This window comes from Odontesthes bonariensis, chromosome 12 (assembly GCF_027942865.1).
Source record: "Odontesthes bonariensis isolate fOdoBon6 chromosome 12, fOdoBon6.hap1, whole genome shotgun sequence".
Lineage (NCBI taxonomy): Eukaryota > Metazoa > Chordata > Actinopteri > Atheriniformes > Atherinopsidae > Odontesthes > Odontesthes bonariensis.
Genome location: NC_134517.1, coordinates 15476964 through 15493445, shown reverse-complemented (window position 1 = coordinate 15493445; position 16482 = coordinate 15476964). Strand labels below are relative to the sequence as shown.

Genomic DNA, 16482 nt, shown 5'->3' with positions numbered 1-16482 from the left:
GAAAGCAGCAACCTTTGAGAACCCACCACTGTTTCCTGCGGAGGCTGCTGAGACCCTTTACGACGTAGTGAGAAGGTTGAAAAGCGTTTCAATGTTTGTTCATATCAAAACAAGCGCTGAGATACTGTGAGCTGTTTTACATGATTAGGGAGCTTTATTTTCACCTGCACGTATGCCACACCTGAGTCACAGACTGCAGTGCTTTGTCTGAGGGAGGAAAGATGCATGGAAAACATTTCAAGTCTCATGGGTGAGTCAATCATCTCTGAACACAGATGTTTTTGCCACAACAGCAGCACTCCCATACTGTGAGTGTAAATTACATCTTGAAAATTAATTGCAATATTTGGTTCCTTTTTGATAATTAACTGTGTAAAGTAGACGGTGATGCATTCAGTGTTACATTGTGCCAAAGCATGCACAGTACTTACAATTGCGGCAAGCTGTTTGAAGTAAAGTTTCATATCATCGCGCTAGTCAGGTTGCTCATTGACCTGACGCTTCCTGTGTGTGTGTGCCTGCTCTTTCGCCTCACGCTTCGCAGGTAGTTCCTATACAGAATCACACTGATCACCCTGTCCTGGAACTGCTTGGAGACAATGTAATACAAAATGATATCCAGGACTGTGCTTAGATTCATCAGGAATGTGGTGAAGACCGCCCACGTGCTGAACCCCCCATCTTTGCCATCCCCCAACAGGCGAACCACCAAGCACACATGAAAAGGCACAAAACACACCAACACTTGGATAATGAGCGTGATGATGATCCGGATAGACTTCTGCTTCACTTTAGGCTTGAGCTTGGAGGTGCGGCCGTGGATTAGATTATCGACAATGACAAAGTAGCAGCCGATCATTATACATATTGGCACCAGGAAGAAGAAGATGAGTCTCACAAAGTTGATAGGGTTGTCGTGGCGCAAAAAGATGATATCTTGCATCTTGATGCAGGTGGTGAAGTTGGATTTGCGATCAGGGTCATCGTCGGAGAAGAGCACAGGCACTGTGCTGCCCAGAGTCATGAGCCACACCCCCAAACTACCCATCACAGTCTTGGGGACGTTCCTCAACTCTTTGCCATGCTTTGGCTGCACAATGGCCATGTAGCGGTCGGCGCTGATCAAAGCGAATAGCCACAGAGCCATGCAGGGGTAGAAGATTGTGAGAGCCGCACTGATTCGGCAGAAAATATCCCCGAAAGGCCAGTAGTCCTGGTGGAGGTAAACCAACCTGAAAGGGAGCAGCAGGATGTAGATCAGGTCCACCATGGCCACGTTTATCATGTAGACAGTGACAGAGTTCCTTTTCTTGGTGGTCAGGGAAAACACCCATAAAGCAATGAGATTAACTACGACTCCTATGATGAAGACGAAGCAGTAGAAAACCAGGCTTGCCACGCGGTACTCCACAGGGCCCTGCTCCGGCTTCATAGTCCCGGATTCCAAAGACATGTTGGAGGAGTTTAGATCCACCCTCATACTGAGAAAAGATGACAGCAAGTCACTTTATTTGTTCTGTACAGTTGATGTAACTTTTAGTTTTAAACATCCTCTCTCTTTTCATTGTAAGAAGAAGCACATCAGCTTTTACGAGTTGAAGGCCTGCTAATAGGCCAATACAAAAATACTGGTATGCTTCTTGCAAGGTAGCATGTGGAAAGAGGCATTTTGACCATTATGTATGTCTATTTGAAAAGTGATCAACAAGAAGCTGAGTAAATCTCTAGTTATAATGTTGTGTAAAAAAATTAATGGACACATCATCAAATTGTTAGCAAATCTTTTAAACCTTTGGTCAATTGCAAGATATTTGGGGATTTCATCATACCAAAAGAAATCGAAAGATTCAGGAAAATCTCTTTCGACAGATGATAAGTCTGATGGCATGGCAGCAGATTCTATATGATTCTTCATTCATGAATAATCCTGCCAATCGGTCCAAATGAGTTAAAAAACAAAAGAACAAAGAATAAAATTCTGAAGAAATCTGGATTTTCCTCTATAAATTCAATGTTTATGTGTTAAACCAAACATATAGTCTGGACCAATCAGATCTCTGGCTGAAACGGTGCGACAGAAATAGCCAGAGGCTGCCTGTAAATTTGGACAGATGCACATTTTGCAGTTTCCAGAGCCTGCTGTTGGTGATTTGAATACTTATTTTCAAAAGTTGTGCAGCTGTACTGTGAAAGAAAAAGGAAGAGCAGCAGACCGTGTCCGTCTACATGTGGCTTTCAACAACAGTTCGTGTTTTGGTTGAAAATAAAACAACAAGAAAACAAATGAATCAAAACTAAATGTGTAGAATAACTCTAACATCTGGTGACAGTGAAATTTGTATTCATGAGGAACTGGAGGTCTGTCTTCTTGAGAAATCACGTGACTTCGGTATTTTGATTTCAAGAATTTCTTTTTTTAAAACTGTGCTCCACCGCACACTCTGTTGTATGTGACAGAATTTAGGCAGCATTCTTTCCAAATATTAAAAAAAAGTTGTAAAAGAAAACAGTTAACGGAACAAAAGCGGTGTGGAATGACACACATGAATCATATAAATCAGCAACAAACGACACATTCGGCTGTAAACATGTCTGCCAGCATCACGCTCTCCCACTAACTCAAATGTGAAGCAGACACCATAGCTTTGCCTGGACAATAAAATGGCACACTTACCCCAGAAATCAAGCAAACATCTTCACAAGCTTGCACCAACAGGTTCATGAAGCAAAAGTAAGGTTTATCAGAAGTGTCTGCTTTCACTGCCAAAACAGGGAAGTGAACGTTTTCTCAAATGTGATGGAAATGGTGGCGAGAGTGAGTGCAGTGTAAAGCCCCCATCACTTCCTGTGTGTTGCAGTTTCTGTACTTTTAGATTCATTTACAGTATCTGCGTAGTCGGAACGGAAAGGGCTACAGCTTTCCACAGTCTGCAATTACACCCCCTTAAAGAAAATGATGTGCCATTAGAAGTGGGAGTGTGTTTGGCAGGCAGAGAGATGGCAGATTTAGGGCGAGTTATTGATTGGAAAAGTGGGGTCTGTCACAGCACATTAGTTCTCAGGGGAGTAATCCACAGCAGGTTGCTGTGAGAAGCATCTGCTGCTGGAGAGAAGTAATTAAAAACAGGATGTTGAGGCAGTTGCCATATAAACAGGAAATAAGACGGTGGTAATAGACACTTCACGCTGATGCTGTGAGATGGTTTTACACCACATCAACTTAATGGATGCAAAGCGCATACCTCAGGTGAAACGCTCAAGGTCAGTCTGAACCAGGCTTGAATACAGATTAATGTGTGTGATTAATGTGAGTGTGAGCTGCTAACAACTATGAATTAGGACGTTTGGCTCAAAGCACATTATGCAATAAAACTTCTCCCCCTCATATCCTAACTGCTACTTTTCGTTCTTATTATAGATCTTGTGAAACAGACGGCATACCTACCCACGACTTCCTATTTTTGCCTCCTGACTGACCGCCACTGTATCTGACCTCCATTAAGTATCACATCCACGGTCTCACGCTTTGTTCGATTTTGCAAACTTGTCAGCTTCGGTGCTCGACTCCTTTCTGAGCTCCCAGCGGGAATTTTATCGCTGCATTTTCAGAGCTGTGTGTTTGTATCGTGGAGTTCAATTCTTATTCCTGAGAAATAATTATCCACCGGCTCATCCTCTTGATGTGCCTCAAAAATCTCATACCAGATGGTACTCGGTGTTCATTGCAATATGTTGTTATGACAACAGTCTGTGGGATGTTTTCCTCTCTTTGATACTTGTCATGTGGCTGTGGCTAGAAAGTATCCCACTCTAGAGAAAATACTCACCATGATTCACCTGTATGATAAATACAGTTATATTCCACTTAATAAACAGATCTAGACTACAACAAGCTGTGCATGTTTTGTTTCTTACCTTAAGGTATTTATTCTATATCTCATAATGGGTAACAGTCAAAGAGTTAAAAGGTCATTATTAATAAAAAAGATGAATATATGTCCTCAATGAAATCAACGTGCCAGCTAAAAGCCCTAATTACTTGGTTTATCATCATCTCTTTACCCTGTTTTACACTGTCCTCTAGAGGCCGACGTGACATATTACAACGTTTTCTCTGTGCCCACTAATCACACCATAAAAATCCCACAGTGCTATTATTTCTTCATTGGTAACTCTATCATTTCTAGGTGTTCCAGACTCATTTTTTATTTATTTATTAGGGCAACTGAGTATTCTGTGGATAAGTTCTGTGTTGGACCCCATCGGTTTCCAATATGTGTTAGGTGCACAGAAAGTCTCAATTTTTGGCCTTATTTCAATTATATTGTTCAATATATTTTTCTTTTTTTCTTGCACGTCTGTTTCAGGGCGGTACCTGAAGGTGACTTTGATTTACATCAAAAGTCCCACTCAGTCAAATTTTCAAGGATAAAATAGATAATACTCTCTTAACTGCATACTTTTTTTTTCCCACCTTGAAAATCTTTGCAAACGTTACACACAAGTTTAAAAACTGACACAGTGTGCACACTGGACTTATGAGCCAGGTCTGACTTCAACTACTTGTATGTAAACTTAAAATGAGCATCGAAAACTTCCCTCACCACCAGGAGAATGAAACTGACACCACATGATTCAATTTGGAATAACTGTATACGTATCATATTTTGCTGCGCTATTGTAGGGTTCTTCATGGATTCAACCTACCCCTTAAAAAAAGAAGCACATATCCCAGATCCCCAAAGACGTCAAGCGATAGAAAGAAAGCGATAAAGCAGATGGCTGTTTCGTGTGATTTACATTGTTTAGTGCAAACAAAACAACAAGACCGTCGCCAAGGGATGTGTTTCAGAGAAATTAGATTTCCACAAAAAAATAAGAAAAAAAATCAAACTTACTCTGAGGTCAGGATACACTGCTTGAATTATTCGGTAGTGGACTGCATTTATAAAGCATAAATCTAAATTGTAACTTGTCCAGTTTGCCAAGAAACAGAATAGCATCATAAAAACAGAGTTTATAAAAACAAATACTTTAGATATGAATAGGCACACTGGGCAAAAATAGTGTCAACCAGGTGGCTCTTTCTGTCATTTTCTCTCATTCATACTCCAACGAACAGCTACTCTCCGCTTTAAATATTTCAGCATTGATTCTTTCTTTAAGTTTTTCTTTTTCTAATTAATGGCATGCAATGCTATACGAGTTTTTCTACTGGGAAGCTGTGGCTACAATGTTTTTCTTCTCCTTTTTTCATGATAATTCATTAACTGATCACCAAAACAGTTGGTGATGAATGATCAGTCCCTGTTCTCAGTATTTGTGCTGTGGTTTAACCTGTTTCCTCGTGTTTTGATAACATTTACATCATCAAGGTTCCTGGAACCGATCTTTTTTTTTTTCCGAAAACCTTTGTTTCACACTACAAGGGCACACACGCTCTTACTTAGGTGCAGACAGTGCACCAGCTGACTCAGATCACACCTCTTTTTTTTCTCCTCACTTCAAGTCAGCGACTCAAGACAATTGACTGCACTTCACAGAAACTGCCAAATGTAAAATGCCAGCTTTAGGTCAGTACATCTGACAATAAGGTAACAGATGACAGCAAGTCTGTTTAGTGCGTAATAACTCTGACAACATCTGCTCCATAAACAGAAAATACATAAGGCATCAAAACAACTGATTCTCCTGTCTGCTGCTGTTATTCTAATGACTACCACCCCTTTCTTCTAATGTCTCTTTAATCCTATGATGCTACCACAATTATGAAACGGCTATAAACTAAGAAGATAAGTCCCTTATCATTCAAGATCTCAAGATAACAATGTAATGTGATCTATAACATTTCACGTTCGAAGATAACCGAGAACAGGAAAAATCTTGTTTTCTTCATGAGAAATGTTGCAAATAAGGTATGCTTTCAGTGTCTGCATCAGTAGACAGTTTCGTTAGCATTTCCTTATGAAGAAGTGAGCAGTGTAAGCAAAATTCTATATATACACAGTTTTGGCTTATTTACCAGCCTCTCCCTTCATAGGCATAACAATGTACGCTGAGAAAAAAGAAATTCCAAAAATATAATAATAACTCCTCGTCTTACTGTAAAACTCTTTGTGTAGTGGATGTACATTTTTGCTTTGTGGTTTTGCTGAAGCCTGTGCAGTGCTTGCTGTGTGCTGAGGTACTTTCTTCTTCTTTTTAAAGGTTTTGTTATACTTTCGGTTGTGTCTTGCCGCTGTGCCATCCATCCATCCATCCATTTTCTGTACCCGCTGAATCCGTCGGTCGGGTCGCGGGGGGGGCTGGAGCCTTTCCCAGCGGTCATCAGGCGAGAGGCCTGGGTAGACCCTGGACAAGCCGCCAGTCCGCTTCCAACCCCAGGCAGTGTCCCATCATCCTGAGCTATCTGGCCTTTGTGCCATCTGTCACGAAGCTTAATGTGATATTACATAAGAAACTATTAACATTAAATTGCTTCTAATTTCTTGCACTTACTGGCTATAGATTTTGCAACTTTATCAAAAGATTGGTATATTTCTTTTGGATCTCAGAAAATCAACCACCCATATTGGACTACAGAGTGCCATGCTAAATCGAAAGGTCAGAATCCAGGACTGCCATCAAATTTCTGGATCTATTGCTTGCAATAGCCACGCTTGAGTCAGTTCGATTCAAATAGCAATTTTGACCTAAGTCAGATATGTCTGAATATCAAGGGACAAGAGAAGCCAATCATTATGTGTATTTTGTGATTTGCTTCACTTGATCTTGGAGACTATCCTGCCAAAACTAACCATGGAAGTGTTCTTACCCTATCCAAGTGACGCTGCTGCCTAAAGACAACCTTGAAGTGACAGAGTTTTCTTGTAATAAGTTACATTTACACGTAGCTAAGGCAACCAGTACAACTGCGTCCATGACGGTGAAGGTTGCATTGTGAATAGAATGTATTTTAGGCCCAACCATGATCAATCAAGCAATGGTATTGAGTGAATCCAGCCACGAAATGAGAAAAGTGTTTTAGTAAAGTGTTGTTATTGACAGAACATATGTTGGCCTCAATCAAATGTCACACAAGGGCCCATTTTAGAAAGCTCTACGCCTGTATGACCCCTTCTTTATCCTTCTCATGAGGTCTTCAGAGCTAAATGCAAAAATAAAGTAGGAAAGAGTTCAGTTATCAGACTTGACAGCGCAGTAGGTGTCATCGTACTGTAAACTGACACTTTTTTGTGAGGGGATGGCAGGTGAGGGTCAAACAGATTAAACAGATTGAATTAAAGTTGCTGGTTCGCAGCTTGGCTGGAGCCTCTCTATGTGGAGTTTCTCTCCGTGTATGTGCAAGTTCTGTCTGAGTACTCTGGCTTCCTCCCACAGACTAAAAACAGGCATGTTAGGTTAATTGCTGACTCTAAACTGTGGGCGTGTGAGAGAGAGTGCATGGCTTTGATGGACCGGTGACCTGTCGAAGTGAAAGTGATGGATGACAGAAGCCCCAGAAATGATCTTTGAATAACGCCCAAGATAACAATAACTAGGACTGATCCCAGCACTTCGCCTTAAACTGTTAAACGCAAAAGCAAACGCATTTGATTTCAGTTTTAGCCCCGATTATGTATCGAAAATATGTTTGTAACATTCTACATCATACTGACGACTCAACAGTCATGAATGCAGCCGTTGTTCCACATTAACAATGTAAAAAGAAAAGCACCACGACTAGCTGTCGTGTTGTGGTAAAATGTGTTGAAATAAAGGGAAAGTACTCATGCATCTGCAGACAGACAGATGGTGGTAGTAGAGTGGGTTATAGGGCAAACACAATGTTGTCTCTGAGGGGGAAGCAGACATAATAACAATGACTCCAGAGTTGTTTGAGATTCCTTACTTTTATTTCAGATACTTTTCAAACATTGCCGAGCAGGGGGCCAGAATTAGATTAAGCATTTACACAAATTACAAATGTGTCACACAAAAAGTTTTAACGACAAACAGTAAAAAGAGGATGCTTTCAAAGTATGAAAATCCTTGGAAAATGTTATGTATCAACTGACTTTGTGTACTGAGTAGTTCAGTGTACAAAACAACAACAACAAAGTCTTGCATCCAGTATTTCAAGGTGCTCCAAGCACCCTTTAGATCTAGCCACAGTTCCTTTGTGGATCAAAATCTGTCTCAGAGACTTCAGATTTTTTTTTACAATCAGAACACTGTGAAGGCCAGTGCACCTGAGGTATGTGATTTTTGGAGGACAGGGTAGCATTTGCAGGAGTGTTCTGCTTGAGGCTAAGGAAAGAGGTTCATCCCACTTGCTGTATGTTATGGCTCATTGCTATGAGGAGGATAGAATCACGGCCATCGTGCTCCTCACAGAATAACTTATACACATCCACACATCTGAAGCGCTGAAATCTTTTACAGAAAACTGCAACAACCTGAAACTGTTCAGCAGTTCAATGACTAGATTCCTATGATATAAGCTAGAAAACCTGACGATCAGTACTGACAGGGAACAGATTGAAAGGCAGACTATGACTGAGAGCCACCTGTAAATGAGAAAATACACTTTTGTGCATTTCCTTAAACTCAAACTGTTACCCTATTTTTGGTCGTGCTATACAACAACATACAGTACAACAGTATTGTTTCTGGAATGAATTGCATATGTCCTTTTGTCTGTGAGATGATTGCTGTGTGTAGATCACACATGTTCCAGGGTAGCTACAGAGGATTCAAAACACAATTATGTCATAACATAAATTATCACAGCCAAACTTTACAAAAAACAGCTCCATCTACAAGTTACTGCTTAAAATTGCATCCTTGTCCTAACAAACGAAAATCAGTTTTAGACTCAACAATAATATGTGCTGCTTTTCCAACCAATTAGGCTGAATTCATTTCACAGAAAGTTAGAATAATAGTTGTTCACCTCAACGGTTTTTCTGTGAGTTGAAATGAAACGTGAAGAAACTTAACCAAGACTCAGACTGATTTCATATCAGAATGAAACTAGTATCAGATATACCTCTACTTTAACATTTCAGTGCATGCACTGTCTGCTCACTATCAGACTTTGAGATAAATGCTGTGATGTTGCTGTAAGAAATGTTTTTTTCAAGTGTGTGCACTGCTTGGAACGAAATTAACTTCCCTCATACTTGTACCAGACTGTCATTACTTTTCCAACCAGATGGTGAAATTAGTTCCTGTACATTCCCAACCGGATCTGCCTCATACTTTACCTAATCAGCTACTGTTTGCTGGCACGACGCAGGTATTTTCTCCCCATTTATTTATTTTTTTCTCAAGTTTTCCCCACAATTTAGGAATATCACAAATAAACTATGTAAACACAAGACGTGCTGAGTTTTCATTACATTTTGAATATGTCTTATCTGAAAATTCCTTCATTGTGGAAAATAATCTACTGAATTCCAGGAGAGCAAAATGATGAGTAGCTTCTTGCTCTCCATGATGACCTGACCTAGTCCTTTACCAGTTTATTTGACTCACTGTCCCTGTGAAAAGAAGCTCAATGAGACATAAGTGTCCCCCTCGTCATGTCTCAGTTCTTAAGTTCACTCGTGCGATCGATGTGATCTCCTTTCTGTCAATCTCTCACTGGTCGTACCCACGATTGAACTGTTGAGTTTTATCTTGTTGCCATCGATGAAGTCCTTCGAGGAGCCTTCGGGTGACGTCCTCACCGCGCTGGAGAAGGACATGCTGACCTGCAGCTTTAGCAGCTTCAGGAGTTTCCTTTTGTAGCCCTTACAGGCAAAGAAATAGATAAATGGGTCCAAGCAAGAGTTAAAGTTCATCAGACACACTGTGATGTGCAGCGATACCTGAAAGGCTGTAAGATCAGCGCAGTTTGGCTTGGACACCAACTTACGGATCATGTACTGCAGAATGTCAATGTGATAAGGGCTAAAACAAACAACAAACACCAGAGTCACGCAGCAGATCACACCAATGGCCTTGCGACTGCGGCCAGACTTCTCTGTCAAATGGTTGGTCTTTGCTGTTAGCCGGAGTTTGGTGCATAAGACAGAATAACACCCAATAATGGTGACCACAGGGATAACATAACCCAAGAAGACAGCACCGATCAGTATAGTTTCAATATGGTCCACCTTTTCAAAGTCGGGGTATTCCATACAAGTGATGAAGCCATCATTCTCACTTTGGGTCAAAGGCATTCCAAGGAGAGGGAGGGTCTGTGCCAGAACAAGCAACCACACACCAATGCAGATATAGCGCACGTTACTGACTTTCCTGAGTCGTGAAAAGCGCAGAGGCAAGACTACGGCGATGAAACGGTCCACACTGAGGCAGGTCATGAAGTTGACCCCCGCGTAAGTGTTGATGTAGAAGATGAGGGCTGAAAACTTACACAGTACTTCACCCAGAGGCCAGTGGAAGCCCCTGGCATAGTAAACTATCCTCAGAGGCAGAGAGAGGGTGAAGAGGATGTCAGAGATGACCAGGTTGAGAGAGTACAAAGTGGTGGAGTTGATCTTCTTCAGATTGGGACGGATGACATGGAGGGCGAGGCAGTTACCGAACAACCCCACAAAAAACACAATGCAGTAGAAAAGCGGCATGAGGACTCGGGCATAGTCTCGATGGGCGTATAGGGTGTCGCAGCTCGTCTTATTAGAATCATTGTTGGAGGCTGAGGTGGTGAGGGTCACAGGCACAGTGATAGAAGCCATGTTGATACTTCAGGAACCAATAACTGCAAAAAGGAAACAAGATCTTTGTTAAATTCATTTTGCTTTTGCTTTTTTTTTTCATTTTCTGCCTGTTTCAGGAAACACAATCACACTGAACAAGCATGATGAAACTAAACTCTTGTCCTGTACAACCGACCCAAATGAACACCTTGCTTTCAAAAAGGAAGTAAAAGAGGCTGCTGTATTTCTCATTACTCCTTTTCTCAAATCCACAAGTATTTGTGTTTTACTTGTGCTTGCCTGCCGATTGCTTCAATTTTGTTGCAAAAGAAATGGCAAACCTTAAAAATGTTGGCATTGCATGTTATTACAGAGCTGGTCTCATTTTCCGAAAATACAAAAAATTATAAAATTATATGATTCATATGTACATATATACACATGGTTGGCACTGTTGCCTCACAGCAAGGGGGTTCCTGGTTTGAATTCCGGGCGGGGCCTTTCTGTGTGGAGTTTGCATGTTCCCCCGTGTATGCGTGACTTCTCTCCGGGTACTCTAGGCTTCCTCCAACCGTCCAAAAACATGCATGTTAGGTTGGTTGGTGACTCTACCTTTACCCTAGGAGTGAGTGCGAGTATGGATGGTTGTTTGTCTTGTTTGTCTCTGTGTGGCCCTCCGATGGACAGGGCCACACAGAGACAGAGATGGGCACCCCTGTCCAGGGTGTACCCCACCTCTCGCCCGATGACTGCTGGGATAGGCTCCAGCCCCCCCGCGACCCGACCGACGGATTCAGCGGTATAGAAAATGGATGGATGGATGGATACTTATATATTTCTTTTTAGTTAATTTGATTTGTGTGGTGTGTAGTGCCACCTTGTGGTTTTTGTTAACCAAAACCTCACTCAAACCTCACTCAAGTGAGGTTTTTAGTTAACCTATTTATCAAAATGAAAGTTAAATGTAGTTATGTATTCACATAAAAAAAAGTCCAAATCCAATCTGATATGAACTGCTGTGCCTGAAGGTACCTTTTCACTCACCAAGTTGTCCAGTTCCCTTCATACTATATTTTCACAGATAAGGACTGTTCAAACATTTTGATATCACAATCTGAGTTTGGTTCTTTTTAATTTAGTTTTCGGGAAACTGGCAATGAACACAATAATGGTGTATCAGAGAGGATTGAATGACTGACCTTCACGAACAAACTACAGTAGGAGCACCCACTGATTTACAAATTATGTGTGCATGTGTGTGCGTGCGTGTGTGCACCTGTGTTTGTAGCTATAAGTGACACAAAGGAAGTCAATGAACAATTACTTTTCTGTAATTCTGCCTGCACTGGCAATGCTTGCAAGAAAAAAAAAAGGTGTTAAGAGATGGCCTTGTGTTTGAGGAAGCCTACTTCCCCAGAGTATTGTAGCTAAGAATGGGGCACAAATTGAGCGAACATGCAAAGACCAGTTTTTTCATATTTCTTTTGAGGATACATTGGTGCTTAATGTCAAGAATCAACCACAAAATATTTAAACTTTAATTGATTATTTTCAGTCAGATATAAATCTGCACTACTAAAGCCAAAACACCAAATATTATTTCTAAATCTAACACAAGAAACACAGAAACATACAACTTTTTCAGATGTCATAAAATAGTATACAGTGCATGTTTAATAGTTGGGCAACAGTCTCTAATTACCTGACTCTGGAATACAACTTGTATTTTCAAATTTCTTATGAGCCAAACTGACAGCTGTACCAGTTATCTTGTTGCACGTTAAAGGACAAATACACAGCGAGTTACAGACAACTTGAAAAATACAGCAAGGAAAACAAACTTACCTCACTGATGGAAAATGCTGCTCTATAGATCTACCAGAATCACACTGATCCAGGGGACGTGAAAATGTTATTCCAAAGCTGATCACTCTCACAAGAGTTGCCCAACAGTCACTCTGCCTGGTGTGAAAACAACATGACATTCAGACATCAAGATCGGTATCTGCTGCCGGTAACTATAGTGACAAAATATCCTGTTGTAGCTCTCTCTCTCTTTATCTGTGCGTGAGGGTGTGTGTCAGTTTACCCCTCTCACTGTTACAAAACATTTTCAAATGCTCTATCTCACGTCAGACTCTTTTTTTTTTTTTTTTTAATGAAATCCAGTGATTGCAACCGAATAACAATTAAATGCGATGTGACACCAAACTGCCTGGATGTATATCTTCTTATGAGTTAGTCCCAAGGGAGTTGAGCAATTAGGGGTGAAGCAATGATCTGGGGAAATGAAAATCTAGGTTTCATACAAAGTTGTGTGTTACGTGTGCCCTGTTGGGAGGATGTGGCTTTAGCTACCGAGATGAAACCAGATAGATTTTTTTTTGTTCCATTTCTGACTTTTAGCTTACTTCTTACTTTTTTGAGACCAACTTTATCCAGTTGAGATGTTTTTACCATTGTTAAAATGTTATTTTCCCACATTTATATCACACTTATATTTGATAATCCGTCATTTTTTTTCATCTGTTTCTATGTAAAAGGAGTGACGGTGGAATGGGGATTTTCCCATTTACCACAGAAGAAGCATGCTATGTTTGTTTCAGTGTTTTGGGCTCAGAATGACTTTCAAGTGATAGTACAACTAACATTTTTTCTTTTGATGGCTATGAAGTCTTTTTTTGTTGTTGCTCTGTGTCGTGTATGTCATCAATATGTCAGTTGTGATTGAAGATATTTTCATGTTTAACCCATGTGGTAAGAACATACAAATCTGAACAGCCCCCAACCGAATTCTGTTTTTTCCTTGAGTGGATAAACTTCTCTGATACGCCTACCTTCAGCAGCCCTTAAAGGTTAATAGCTAAAGATTTTTTCTTTTTAGGAGAGAAAGTACCAGCTGAGCATTTGGTTTATCAGCAAAAAAAAACAACAAAAAAAAAAACACACTTGCACGAAAAGAGAGGAGAATAACACCCCCAGAAACTGACACTGAGCTGTAGAAAGACAATTTCACATTTGTTTTAGGTCCGCCTACCCTCGCGAGCCGCAACGAAAAGGGAGATGCGCACGCACTGATTAAAAGTAAAAAAAAAAACAAAACATATTTTATTAAATCAAATATTGGGAAAAGAATGAAGTGTGAGTGTCAGTGTCAGTGTCTGTATCAGTGGTGTGTGTCAATATGTGTCTGCAATGGTCCATGAAGGATCCGTTTTGTCTGTGCATGTCAAAAGTAAGAAACAGGTAATAAAACAACAAAGCAGCTGCCATGGTGTAAGCCAAGGAGACAACTTGCATCGGGGTAGGCGGACCTTAATAGCCTCTGCACCAGCCAGGTGCACCTTGTTACTAATCACCTGAAAGGCAAACAAACACACAACAGTGTGCTGTACAACAGCAGGGGCCCGTTGCACAAAAGTAGGATTTAGACATCCAGGATGAATTACTCAGCTAGGTTCAAGGAATCCAAAACATGGGCGCCCAGGCTTAGTTGGTTGTACAAAGGCCAATCCAGGATGAGCAGACACGGATTCATCAAGCCAGGTGAAACCGATCCTGGTTAAGTGCTGCACATGGCTTGCTGAAATAGACCCCACAATCGATCATAGATTCACTGATTCACCATGGCAACAAGGGCACCGTATTTCTCCCCAGCGGAGCAAGAACTATTAATGGAAGCATATGAAGAGGTGAAGGAGAAAATAAAACAAAAAGGAAATACTGCCACAGTTGAAAATCAAAGGGAGCAAGCGTGGCAAACCGTTGCTGACCGCCTGAATGCGAAAGTAGTGCACAAATACACACTCACCACTCCACTGAAACCATCACAATTAGGCCACAATCCAAATAAAATGTTAATTAACATATTTGTAGCCTATTTTGATTATGAACAAGTTGAAATTGACTGCATGTGAGTGAAACTATCTAAATGTAACTCCATGCTCCTCCACTGTTTCATTGTGTGTAGATTTAACATGACTGGGCCAAAACAGACATGGCAGCAAGTCAAAGTAAAATCTAAGAACATCCTGCAGAATGGTAAGTCCCCTGACAAATACTTAACAAGTGTACTTTTTATCAAGAATGTGCCTGCCCACACATTGCCTGTACTGTTTTAGCAGTGAAAAAAAAAACAAAAATAAAACAAAAACAAAACTCAAACACAAACACAAACAAGGCACAGGTGGTGGGTCACCATCACCTGACCCAACCCCAGCAGAGGACAAGGCACTGGAGCTCAACAAGGGCAGGCCTGTGTTGGAGGGGATCCCTGGCTGGGGACACATTCACAAATATGCCCCCCGCCTTCCAAGATCTCACCCTCTTCATATATGGTACATTCTTCCATCTCTATGTGAGACATTACCAACCATTCATATTCAATCCATTTGGACTATCTGACTTTGGTTTGCCTTGCAGTCTCTGGAAACACCATCACACTACTGGAGCCCCCAGTACCAGAAAATTCTGATCCAGTGAGTAGGCTACTCCATCAAAGGCATACTGTAGGCCTGGCATGTATCATCTACTGATGAGGCCACGATTTGTCGCACAATCCGTAGTGTGTGGCTGGCAATTAAAGGACTTGTAAGCATCTTCATCTCTTTCCCTGGGCATAGAAGACTCTGTGACATCAAGGAGGAGTTCTATAGGATTTCAGGTAAGAATTTTTTTTTAAATTACAGTTACAATTACAATGTTAACATTCAGAGTAAGATACTCATTGCATCGTATTACAGGTTTCCCCAATGTCATTGGTGCAGTGGACTGCACACACACGAGGGGGATTTTGTGAACAGGAAAAACTTCCACAGCATCAATGTACAGGTGAACATGACTTTTGATAAAGTTAATTAATGAACACTGTACATTGCCTGTGATGTGCATTAATTGGTTTAGCATCTCATCATTTCAGATGGTCTGCAATGCTGACTGTTTGATCAGTAATGTTGTGGCAAAGTGGCCCGGCTCGGTCCACGACTTCCGAGTGTTTCAGAACTCAGAGATCTATCGGCGCCTATCACAAGGTGAGCCACAGAACCTCTATTGATAACCACTTTTAACATCATGGCTGTGTTAAGACTGTCACTACTTATGAGGTTGTGATTGTAACATTTTGTATTCACAGGTGAATTCCTGGGTGTATTGCTGGGTGACAGAGGGTATGCCTGCCAGCCTTTTCTGCTCACTCCATTTGCAGACCCTCTGGAGGCACAACTGGCATACAACCATGCCCATGCCAGAACAAGGGCCCGGATAGAAATAACATTTCGCTTTCGCTTTGATTCATCTTTGATTCATCCTTGTTCAATAAAGGAACATCATGGTACACTCTAATGTGTATTTATATTTATATGGTGATGTACTTTATGTGTAGTCTGTGGGAAACTAAATAATCTAATGATTGCAAGTTCATCTAAAATCATCAGTTATCTAAAATGTTTGCAATTAATGATCACAAATGTTTCAATAATGATAGTGGGTATAGTTAAATGTTTTAACAATATGTCCTAGGCAGTGGAATAAATACTGGTTTCCATTTGTGGCGACCGCTGACTGAGATAAGGAATGAGATTAAATAGATCCTGGAACTTAGCCTGGAGCAGGCTAGCTTCACAGAATAAATCTCCATGGTAACTTACGTCTGAACATATCCCACTTCCCTCTATCCCACTTTTGTGCAACTGGATCACGGATAAGTTGAGCCAGGATAGCCAACATATCCCCGCTTAATCCCTTATCTTAGTTTTGTGCAACGGGCCCCAGGACAGGACCACAAGGCCCCCCCAAGGCC

At 41.0% G+C, this 16482-nt stretch overlaps 2 protein-coding genes across 2 annotated transcripts; both read right to left on the bottom strand.

Moving 5' to 3' along the window:
• Positions 1 to 132: 132 nt before the first annotated feature.
• gpr18 (G protein-coupled receptor 18) lies at positions 133 to 2826 on the bottom strand. Its single transcript, XM_075479226.1, has 2 exons — positions 2675 to 2826; positions 133 to 1481 (listed from the first exon to the last, which is right to left on the bottom strand). The coding sequence occupies exon 2, from the start codon at positions 1478 to 1480 to the stop codon at positions 461 to 463; it is 1020 nt and encodes a 339-aa protein (XP_075335341.1). The 5' UTR covers position 1481; positions 2675 to 2826; the 3' UTR covers positions 133 to 460.
• Positions 2827 to 7888: 5062 nt separating this feature from the next.
• gpr183a (G protein-coupled receptor 183a) lies at positions 7889 to 13063 on the bottom strand. The gene is made up of 2 exons (XM_075478650.1): positions 12531 to 13063; positions 7889 to 10747 (listed from the first exon to the last, which is right to left on the bottom strand). The coding sequence occupies exon 2, from the start codon at positions 10722 to 10724 to the stop codon at positions 9585 to 9587; it is 1140 nt and encodes a 379-aa protein (XP_075334765.1). The 5' UTR covers positions 10725 to 10747; positions 12531 to 13063; the 3' UTR covers positions 7889 to 9584.
• Between the last annotated feature and the right edge of the window lie 3419 nt (positions 13064 to 16482).